Source organism: Alligator sinensis, unplaced genomic scaffold, assembly GCF_000455745.1.
Source record: "Alligator sinensis unplaced genomic scaffold, ASM45574v1 scaffold93_2, whole genome shotgun sequence".
Classification (NCBI taxonomy): domain Eukaryota; kingdom Metazoa; phylum Chordata; order Crocodylia; family Alligatoridae; genus Alligator; species Alligator sinensis.
Genome location: NW_005841854.1, coordinates 1,331,586 through 1,342,780, shown reverse-complemented (window position 1 = coordinate 1,342,780; position 11,195 = coordinate 1,331,586). Strand labels below are relative to the sequence as shown.

Genomic DNA, 11,195 nt, shown 5'->3' with positions numbered 1-11,195 from the left:
AAGAGTGCTGTCAGACTGGCGCATTCAGAATATATTGTAAACATGAAGTAAACCTATACCTGCATTGCCATTAGTAGATTCAACAGAAAGTAACTTCAGATTCACGCATGCAGATTTTACACGTTCTCATATCTTGCATCTTGTTCCCCTTCCCCCCCTTCCCTTTGAAATGATAGTGGCGTAAGGTACAGATTGCAGTTCTCTCAGGTGACTCGCTTTTCCTTTATGGGTAATGTTGATCACCTTGATCACATCCCTGAGAACATGGTGCACTGATTATTATGTCAGGTTCATGTTTACATTTCCTTCTTGTGTAGTGGCTACCACTAGATTAAACAGTCCTGAGAAGGTGGCCCTCCTTCATCCATGTTGGATTCAGCTGTATCTGTCAGATGTAGGTAGCTCAACATTATGAAGTCCTGGCCCGGTCAGCATTGTGATTACCTGGTGTAGTATTACTGATTGTCACTGTATGTTGCAAAGCTAATGGCAACAATAGGTGAAGCTCCAACTCTTGCTGCTATACTTTGTTCAGCAGTCATGCTTATATCTTTTAATTGGTTGATGTGGCGGTGCCAAACAATATTGGACACCACTTACACTGTGTAGGGTAAAGGACCTGTTTGTACACTCGCAGCCACAGGCTGCCATTTCTTAAATCCCTGGTAATCACAGGAAACTATATTTTGGCCTACATGCATCTGCCAGGGGGTGCCTGTTCTCCTTATCCTGGCCTGATTTATTTGGCAATTTCCAACATGTTGCTGCAAATCTGTTTATTTTAATAAGTCTAGCTGTGACCTGAGATTCCAACCCATAAATAGCATTGCTAGCATGAAACGTATACTGCGTTTCTGGTATGCTGGCACAGGGGTTTTCAACCTTTTTTTTTTTTTAAGCAGGGTATCCCTTCTGGTGAGTACCCCTTCTGGATGTGGGGTCGGGGCTTCACCTGGGCTGTGTTTTCTGGCTGGGCTTGCCCATACCTCCCAGTCAAAGGGCTCTGGGAGCTGCGAGTTGGCTCCCAGAAGCAGCCATCAGAGCCGCTGTGTTAATGGTTAATCATTTAACCAATATAATTAGAGGAGCTTAAATGAATATTTTTAAAAATAATATTAACATCCCTAGTGCAAATTTTGCAGCTTAAAGTCCTCACACATCATTACTGCACCACTTTTTGTTTTAAACAATTGGCACCATAGGTGTGCCCCCCTCACTCCAGGCTACTTTTGTAAGTGTTTTCTCTTTCTCAGTGGTCCAGTTCCCCATCTACCTTGGCGCACAGGCTGTAAGGAACTGGCCAAGCTTTGTGAAAAGTTCATTTTCATTTATCGTTATCCTAGCTTCCATGTGGAAATGCCTGCCTTGAATACTTTGAGGCCTAGTTTAATAACCCTTCTAATTGTTGTTTAATTGTTTCTGCAGGGACCTTTGAAAGTGCCTGTAGCATCTTTGCATGATTCCAAACCAGGTGAATCTCTTACCCAGGGGTGGGCAAAATGGTGGATCCGGCCAGCAGCCAGACACCATCTCCCAGGAGCCCCTGTCTACGTGGCTGCAGCTGGTTTCCACAGAGACCCCAGGAGTGGTGGCACTGTAACAGCATGAGACCAGGGTTTCCATGGAGACTGGGCCCAGCAGCGCTGGCAGGATACACAGCTGGGCAGGGAGCTGCTTTGCAGCTGGGGGTGGGATCTTGCAGTGATGACAGGATGGTCTGGAGCTGGGGCAGAGCCGTGATCTGCTGCCCGCATGCCCCTGCCCAAGGCAAGCACGCACTGGACTGCAGCTCTGTTCTGGTGTGGGATAGTGCTGTCGCCACCGCAAGAGCCTGGCTCTGGAGCAGCTCCCTGCCCAGCTACACATCCTGCCAGCGCTGCTGGGGCTGGTCTCCATGGAAACCCTAGCCCTGTGCTGTCATAGCCCTGCCACTGCTGTGGTTCATGGAAACTGGATGCAGTGACATGGGCAGGGGCTGCTGGGAAAGGGAGTCTGTGGGCCCTATACAGCCCATGGCCAGACTTTGTTCACCCCTGTCTTAACCATACACGACTCCACAGAGGGTCCCCCTTTTTAAATGATGAACAACTCTTTAAAAAGCACTGCTTATTGTTGTATTCTGATGGCACTAACATTGCCTCCTTTGGCATAATCTTCTGTCCTTTATACATTTTTAACAACACCAGGATCTTCTTTAACTTCATAGTTTTAAGTTTTTTTTTTAATATTCAGAATATGAGATAACAGATGTTGCAGTCTGTATCCATTTTAAGGGTTTTCCCACCAACCGGGGGTGTCAGCCAGATGGATGATTTATCACCCTTGTTCACATGACAGGCCCAGACTAGCTACTCCATTCTCACTGTCTGTCTTACTACTGTCCCTGTTTGTTACATGTACCTTTTCCCTTCTTTATACCTTACTGCAGTCTCTCTTTTTTACTTCTTAGCATAGCACACAGCCTGGATATATCCTTTTTACTACAGTTTCAGCAGTAGCATTCCTTAAGCCACCTATTAGTTAGTTGTGAGATCCTTTTCTACACATGAAGTTGGTACCTGCCCTGGCTCTTTCTTTGTATATTTAATAATTCATTTGTTCCTGTTTCCATAGGCACTCCTCCATGCAGTTCTGTGGCATCCTTTGCTGCAGTTTCCATAGCTTTTCCAATCTGAACAGCATGTTTAAAGGTGAGGTCTTCCTATGTGAAGAGCTTCCTTTTGTATGGCTTCATTAAGTAGCCCACACACGCATCTGTCTCTGAGGGCTTCATTAAGTCCGTCCTTAAAATTACAATTTTCTGACAATTTCTGTAACTGTTGCAAAAGAGGAAACAGTTCACCTTCAGGTTGATTTCTCTTAAGGAACTCTGACTTTTCTGCAGTAACCAATGTTTTAGGCACAAGATGCTCTTGGGCAATTTTTACTAATTCCTTAAAGGTTGTGTTTGCTGTCTCTTCCGGGGTGAGTGAGCAGGTTGTGAAGCAAACTGTGTTTTTCCTCCCATTAAACTTGGTAATACAGCTACGTGTTTCCATGAGGGAATCTCATTTGCTTTAAAAAAAAAAAAAACAACTGTTCCAGCTGCTATATATACATAGGCTAGTCCTCCAGGGTGCTTTCACAAGCCCCAATTGTTCCAATATAAGCAGCCATTTTGGGTTCCAACAGATTTCAAGTGCTCGCAGTTAAAATAAAATAAATACTTCAGGTTGATTTAATGAGTGCCACGCTCATGGGATCCCATCCTTGATGCCAGTTGTGTTTGTCTAAGGCATTCATAAAGAAATGACTCCAGCCACAAATGTGGGAAAAAGTGCTGCCAGATTGGCAGGCACAGAATATATTGTAAAAATGAAGTAAAAGTATACATATATTAGCATTAGCAGATGCAACAAAGTAACTTTAGATTCACATATGCAGATTCAATACATTCATCTCTCTCACAGTGTCGTTGTCTTTTTTTGCTGGACTAGTCAACCAGGCACACAATACAATGTGCTTCTCTCCTGGGAGGGGTACTATGAGTGAGCAAGAAGTGAGTTTTGAAGTCTTAGTATTTTTAGTAGTTTGGCCCTTGGACATTTTTTGGCAGAAAGAAGCAGCTACCGTGGCTCCTTCTGCCAGCCTTGTCATCTTTCATATGGTATGATCTGCTGTCCCTTGGTCTGTGCAAGCTACCTCTATGTATGCCTTTGATTCTGTGTTCCCCAGTCTTAGAGGGATTTGCTGTGACAGTTCTTAGCTTTGTTTCTGTAGTGTCTCTAGCCTTCACTCCGTAATCTTCAGTCCAGAAGATACTAGAGTAACATGCTTTTTTAACTCATGCAGTCTGATCCTGTCTTTCCCCTTCTGTGTGCGAGTCTTCCCCTCCCTTCCTCCTTCCACTTCCATTGCTGTATATACTCTCTGTGAGTTCCCAGCCACGGGAAGTTTCTCAGACAACAATATGAGAATACTTTGGAGACTTTAGAGATGTTTGGATGGGCATGTTAGTCCAGCTCCCCTGAGGCCAGGGCAGGCAAAGTCCGGCCAGCAGTGGACTCTTATTTCCCAGCAGCCCCTGCCCATGTGGCTGGGGCCGGTCTCCATGGAGACCCCAGCCACAGCTCCACTGTGCAAGACTGGGGTTGCCATGGAGACCTGCCCCGTCCATGCTGGCAGGGCAGGGGCCTGCTCCGGAGCTGCTGGGATCTTGCAACAGTGCAGCTTGGTCCAGGGCCAGGGGAGAGCCACAATCTGCAGCCTGCATGCTCGGGGCAGGGGTGTGCAGGCAACAGATCATGGCTCTGCCCCGGCTTGGTCCCACTCTGTCACTGCTGCGAGGAGCCAGAGCTGCAATCTGCTGCCTGCAATGTCCCTGCCTGAAGCGTGCAGGCTGCAGATCGCAGCTGTGCCCTGGCTGCTTGCAACAGTGACATCGTGGTCCTGAGCTGGGGCAGAGCCGTGAACCACTGCCTGCCATGTGAGCAGAGGCTGCTGGGAAATGGAATCTGGCTGCTGGCCAGATCTGCCATTTTGCCCACCCCTGCCCTAGGCCATGAAGAATTCTCATTTGTTCCCTTACAGCCAGTCACGTGGCTTCTAACTGTAGACTGAGGAAAAGGGTTTTCCCTCGCCATCACTTTGGGTGGACTACTGTGGTGACAGACATTGTAGAAACAGATGAAATATTTGTTTCCTTCTTGCACTTTTCAAGAGGGCTGCTTCCTTTCCAGTCCCCAAAGAGGCAACTCTGTCAGCCAGTGTCTGCTCCTTCACTAGTGTGCGGATAGGTCTAGCTAGTTCTATAGGTCTAAGTCTAGATCTAGCTTCAGCCAAATATAGAGAGGCAGACTAGGCTTCCTGTTAGATTATGATAAAATATCTATTGTATATTCATTAACATTGAATTGTTTGCTTCCTTTGCTTAGAAGTAAACCATTGTGCTACCTTTTTTAACCTGCCTGTTGCTTGCTGTCAGGTACATTGGTGACCTCAGGGTGAGTAACACTGACATTATCTAGCCCAGCAGTAGGCTGAAAAGCCAGAAAATTAAAGGTTATACATAGCTTGGACCTCAAACTAATAGCACCATGGCCTGATTCTTTGAGTGTTTCAGAAAATTAGCTTATCTTTGCTGGGTTGTCCCCCCACTGTCTGTTCATGGAGTTTTATGCTGGATTTCACAGACTCTGAAATGGTACAGCTCATCTACTATGGATAGATTTTGGCATGTCGGATCTCAATACCCCATTCCTTTAGCACAGTATCCTAAAATGTCATAGAAAAATTAAGTGCAACAAAGGGTATCTACTTGCATCTCTGTATATTGTAGCATCTGGTGCAATAAATAACCTGTGCTTCAGGAGTAATATGTCAGGATAATGCCTATGGCACTTAATTCAGCATTTTCACCACTAGTGTTTTAGGCTCCTTTAGCCTAAAAGGAATGTGGATACATCCTGCATCTTGAACCTCTGAATTTACTGGGAATTATTTGCTCAGTGCTTTCCTTCCCTGTTATCTTGCAATTGTGTGTGGCTACCCTCTTTTGGCAACAGTTATTATAAACAAACCTGCTATATCTCTTCTTTCCTTTTTCTCCTGATCAGAAATGCTAGGAAGAGCCCTTGTAGGGTACCTCCTGCCTTTCTGAGGAAAAGCTGCAAATTTTAATGAAATATGGGCCCCTTCCCTTAGAATTATTCCTATTTCTCTCTCTCACTCCCCCCCCCCCCCCCCCCCCCCCCGGCGACATAGCAGCAAAATATCCCTTGCTTATTTTGCATATTCTTGAGATGGTATTAGCCATCTCACTGACATTAATCAAGTCCCTTGATGCCAGCATGGATCTCTAGTTATCAGCGATCGCATTTGTTACTTGGGATGGGTTTCTTTTTCCTCCTTTGTGTATTAAATTTAAATTGAAAGCTGATCTCTTCAGCTATGCAGTCTTTCCATCGCTAGATTTTTTTTTTTTCTCACGTAAATTTTATCAGTAATTAGTTATTTATGGGGAAACTGTTCCAGCACACCTTCCTAACTTTCTCTGCTTGTTCTGGTGCATCCATTTAGTGGATTCATTGTAGGTTGTGGAAGTAGCAGTGCACAATAACAATAACCACAGTGTTTTGCTGTTAAAATTGTTTACTGTAGATTTCCTCTGTTCCTGTTTTCATCCTTCTACCTGTGTTGAGACAGTTTAAGGAGCCATCCTTTTTTATTTATGTTATTCTTAATATATTTTTGTCAACAGAGGTCTCTTGTGTCTCTGTACTAGACCTGATGGATAATACTTTTGTCTTTTGCATCTGGGTAGGTGAAGTTTTCATAACTAATCTAAGGAATTGCTTGTAGTAGGATGGGAGAGGTGAAAGCTAGTATGGCAACAACAGTTTTTCTTTGTTTGCTGAAATGGTTATGTCGGTTATAGAAACTGTGAAGTTGATTAGAGCTAAAAGGAATACCAAGGTAGTAAAGCTGATTCTTGGTTTACGTATCTCTCTGGGGAGGAAAAAACCCTTCCTCACAGCATTAGAACTGCAAGGAAATATGAGAAACAAATAGTTATCAAAATGTTTTGCACTTCTGTTTATGTGAGAAGTAAGGTGATTTTCATGTGTAGGACACATATTTATAGATATTGATTATGGCACATGGGATCACCAGGGAATGCTTAACTGCTTGGGAGGAACTGTTGTACTAAACCCAGGGCCGTCCCTAGGGGGAGCAAATTGGGGTAACCACGCTGGGGCCTGCACTTTGCGGGGTGGCCCAGCCACTTACTACCCCTCTGCTGGTGGTGGCGGCAGCTGCTCCTTTGAGTCCAGGGCCCATGAGATCAGGGTGGGGCCCCACGTGGCCTGACTTGCCCTGAGCCCCGCACCCTGCTTGGGTCACCTCTGACTAAACCACAGTGTTTTCCTGTTAATCTCCAAGTAAATTTACTATAGGTGTTGTTCTGGATGTAAAACTTCAAGCAGTCTTTTATTTTTAAGTCCCTGTTCTGGGTTTTCTCTTGTATTCAGTTGGTACCAGAATACCACTCCTTTGGCAATGTTTGTGTAATGTCTTTGGGCTCTGTATATTGTGAATAGTTATGGAGCCACTGACACAAAGATGCAGGCACAATCGTATTTGCCAGTTCATTTTGGAAAGTGACTTACAAAAATCCTTGCCTCTGGATGAATTAAGTGATATCTTTTATTGGACCAACTGTGTAGGTGGGAGGAATCTAGACAAGGTTTTAAGTATGAAATAATACCCTTCATCACATCCTCATACAGTCATGAAGGAGTAGCCATGTCTAATGACAGGACAACTGAATTTCAGAATCTAGTATACTCTCTTGGGCAGGAATGGGGAAAATATGGTCTGCAGGCCACATCTGGCTTGCCAAATGATTTTACCTGGGCCCACGGCTACTCTTCTGCAGGAGAATTATATCCATCCCATGGCTGCTCTGGCTTTTGGTGTTTCTCGCCCTTCTCCCCTCTCCATGCCAGCCAGCTGCAGCAGCCATTCCCCTCCCTGTCCCACCCCCCCAGTCCGCAGTATAAGCTCCAAAGCAGGGGAAACTGAGCTCCTGGCCAGGCTTTTCCCCGGTGAGGGTGTCTGCGCACCATTCGGACCCTGTGCCTAGTGAAATCAAAGCTTAGATAAGGTTCTCCATGCTGGCAGGGGAGGAGGTGCAGGGGGAAGAGGCCCAGGAGCTGCAGGTTATCCAGGCACTGCTGGACTGGGTCCTTGTTAGGGGCACAGGTACAGGCACTGGTGCTATTCTGTGTTCCTCTGCTCCACTTTGGGCTGTGATGGGTGGGCGCAGCTGGAGTGGATGCTGCCTGACCCTGAGTCCCTGGCATGAGGCTGTGTTGGGCAGGAGCTGCATCAACTGTACCCACGTGGCCCAGTCTGGCACATAGGAATACAGCATGGCATTGGCCTGGCCACATGCTGGGGATTTGGGGTGGGGAAAGGGGTATGAGGAGAAGGGAGAAAGAAAGGTTAGGTTTCCCTAGCCTTTGTTCTCTGCCCAGGGGTGGGCAATTATTTGGGCCAGAGGGCCATGTAGGGAGTTACGGTGAACTGTTGGGGGTGGGGGAGCAGAGGTTGCCGACCTGGCCGACAACAGTTCACCCAAATTCTCTGTGGCCCTCTGGCCCAAATAATTGCTCACCCCTGCTCTTGGGAGAGCAATACCGGTTTGTCCTAAGCCAATTCCTGCCCAACTTGACACATTTAAGATATAGTCTTAATTTTTTATCACAATTATCATGAAACTTTAATGATGTATTGAAAATCCGTTAATTCTAAGCAGTCTTTAATTTTTAATTTTTTTTATTTATTCATTTTTACAAGTAGCAGATTAGCTTCTCTTGCTCCTAGATTGCTTAACATTTTGGACTATAAACACTTCATATAGTGTGTTGTCAGTGTTTACAGTAACCTGAACTTTTTAATGTATACTGAATTCATTGTAATACTTTTCCAAATGAAAGTGCATTAGTTAAAAATGCTAAACGAGACCAGTGATACATTTTCTTTTCTTGTATTATTTAAAATAGGAAGAAATAGAGCCTTTTCCAGAGGAAAGAGAGAACTTTCTACAGCAGTTATACAAGTTTATGGAAGACAGAGGTGGGTGTTTTATCTTTGATTATGCAGCAGATTAAAGGTAGATGTACTGCCCACACTGTACTAAAGCTTTGAGACTATGACCCAGTCTTCCTATGCAGTTCATTTTCAGGAACTCACGGAATTGTATCCATTTCTTGTTCTCCTAAAACCCGGGAGGTGGCAGCCTCTTGCTTTCTCCTTCCCCCAGCGTTCAAGCATTCATGGCTGCTAATGCAGACAGATATCTGCTTTCAACAATAGGTTGATGTGCTTCTTGTATATCCCCCTATATATATCTGTATTAAAACTTAGTTCTGTTCTTAATTATAATGCACAGATTACATTTTTAAATTTTAACAAGTTATTTTGAGAGATTAATTTTAAGATTGCTTATATTATTTGGATGGTTTTGTTCATCCTGTATTTATCTAGTGCCTTTTTAATACCACCTGCATGCTTGTATATTAATAAGGCAGACTGAAATGTCTTTAAAACAAAAGCTGTTTAATGTCAGATCTTTGAGAGATTTGTATATTGCAAGAAAATTGTTTTAAAAAGGAAAATATTTCCTTTTTTAATTGCATGGTAAGACCTGAGTTTAGAGACCTGTTTCATATATAGAGGATGCCATTAATGCCTACAAACTTGCATAAGGGATTGTAGCTGTGAAGTACTTGTTTTATATGATATTGATAAGGCTGTAATAGGTCCTGTGTATATAAGGTATTCATTGATGCATGTACATCTATAATCTGATGTTTTAAATGGTTCAAACTGAAGAAAATGACTACTGTATTCAACAGTTTGCAAAAATTGTTATTTCTGTAGAGAAACTACTTCCATATGCGTGTTTGTATCTACTTGTAAATATTCTTTCTGACATTAATGTGTTTTGAGTAGAGTAGGATATTTAAAGTTGTATATAGGTTGACTGTGCTGTTTATTACGTTATTGTATAGACAGAAAAACAACAAAAGACATAGTATGGGTATAATATGGTCACAGTTAGTGCTTGTAGTAATACAGTTGATAGTGTGAAATCAGGGATCTGGGTATTCCGTTCACCTCAGAAAAACATGGATTTTCTCCTTGGAAGGAGGAAACCATGGGAAACGATGGGCTTCCCTTTGCAGGCTGGCAGCCTTCCAGCCATATAGCTCACTGCTGCCCCTGAAGGACCCCTTTTCCCACCGCTCCCTTCCCCTGCTGGTGTCCCGTGAGTCCATGTGGGGCTGGGGGTCCCCTCCAGTAGGGTTGTGGGGAGAAGGGGCCTGTGGATTGGGAGTGAGGGGCAATAGCATAGGCAGGGGCCAGGGCACTGGAATATCAGGTGGGAGGAGGTCACAGGCACAGCTGGACCTGCATCCTGGTGAGCAAAGGGAGCATGGGGAAGTCTCATTTTTCATGATAAAAAAAAAACCCAGCAAAATCAAATAACGAATTATAAAGGTATTTAGAATTTATTTTATTATAATGTTTGAGGCACTATAGGCTTCCAAACTGCTTTAAAGTTGTAAATGTGTTGACAAAACATTACATTCAACTGATACCTCTATATAGAGTGGAGTTTCATTTTGATTGCGGAAAAGATTTTGGGGATTTTCATCAGAGAATTTGCAATTATTTTTTTTTTTTTAAGCAGAGAAAACCAGTATCCTTGGAAATAATTAAGGTGTACATTGCTGGTTTTCTGCTCAGCTCAAAAGATACGTTTCAAACTGTATTAATAATTGTATTCTTTTACAGGCACTCCCATTAATAAACGACCTGTACTGGGATACAGAAATTTGAATCTCTTTAAATTATTCAGACTTGTACACAAGCTTGGAGGGTTTGATAATGTAAGTATTAAAATTAAGATGGAAAGTAGTCCAGACCCATGAAGTCTGTGCAAAAGTATATCTATCTAAAAAAATAGATAAAATGAATAGTATATATGACTATACATGATTGCTACAGAGCTGTAGGTTGTAGCCGTGTTGGTCTAGGGACATAGGCAGACAAGGTTCCTTGGGTGAATCTGATATCTTTTATTAGACCAACCCAAATGGTTGGAGAATAGTTATTAAGCAAGCTTTTGGATTCAAAAACCCTTCATCAGGCTAAGGAAGTTTCAGCAGTTGGTGTGTGCTCTTCCTGGATGGAATGAGAAGTAAAGAAGCCAGCGGCTGGGCTGGTATGCATACAAGGCAGGTGGTCAGTGAAAATGTAGATTGAGGAGTCAATGGGTGAGAGACGGCGGGGAGGAGGGAGGAAGGGAAGGGGGATGAAAGTGGAGAGATACCTGGGGAGTCAGATGTCAGGCAGGTTATAATGTGTCATAAATCCAATGTCTATATTTAGTCCATGATTTTTAGTATCCAGGAGGTTGATGAATTGGAGTTCATAGGCTCGTCTCTGGGAAGTGTTTTGTAAGTTTCCTTTAGAAACTAGAAAGGAAACTTACAAAATACTTCCCAGAGACGAGCCTATGAACTCCAATTCATCAACCTCCTGGATACTAAAAATCATGGACTAAATATAGACATTGGATTTATGACACATTATAACCTGCCTGACATCTGACTCCCCAGGTATCTCTCCACTTTCATCCCCCT

The 11,195-nt window shown here is 43.6% G+C and overlaps 1 protein-coding gene across 4 annotated transcripts in view; it reads left to right on the top strand.

The window, feature by feature from the left end:
• The window catches only part of ARID4B (AT-rich interaction domain 4B), a 143,016-nt gene that overhangs the window by 78,175 nt on the left and 53,646 nt on the right, over positions 1–11,195 (top strand). For all 4 annotated transcript variants that reach the window (XM_006016345.3, XM_006016344.3, XM_025213420.1 and 1 more), the window contains 2 exons: positions 8,547–8,619; positions 10,345–10,439. In XM_006016345.3, the coding sequence (XP_006016407.1) occupies positions 8,547–8,619; positions 10,345–10,439 (168 nt within the window). The remainder of the gene's footprint in view (positions 1–8,546; positions 8,620–10,344; positions 10,440–11,195) is intronic.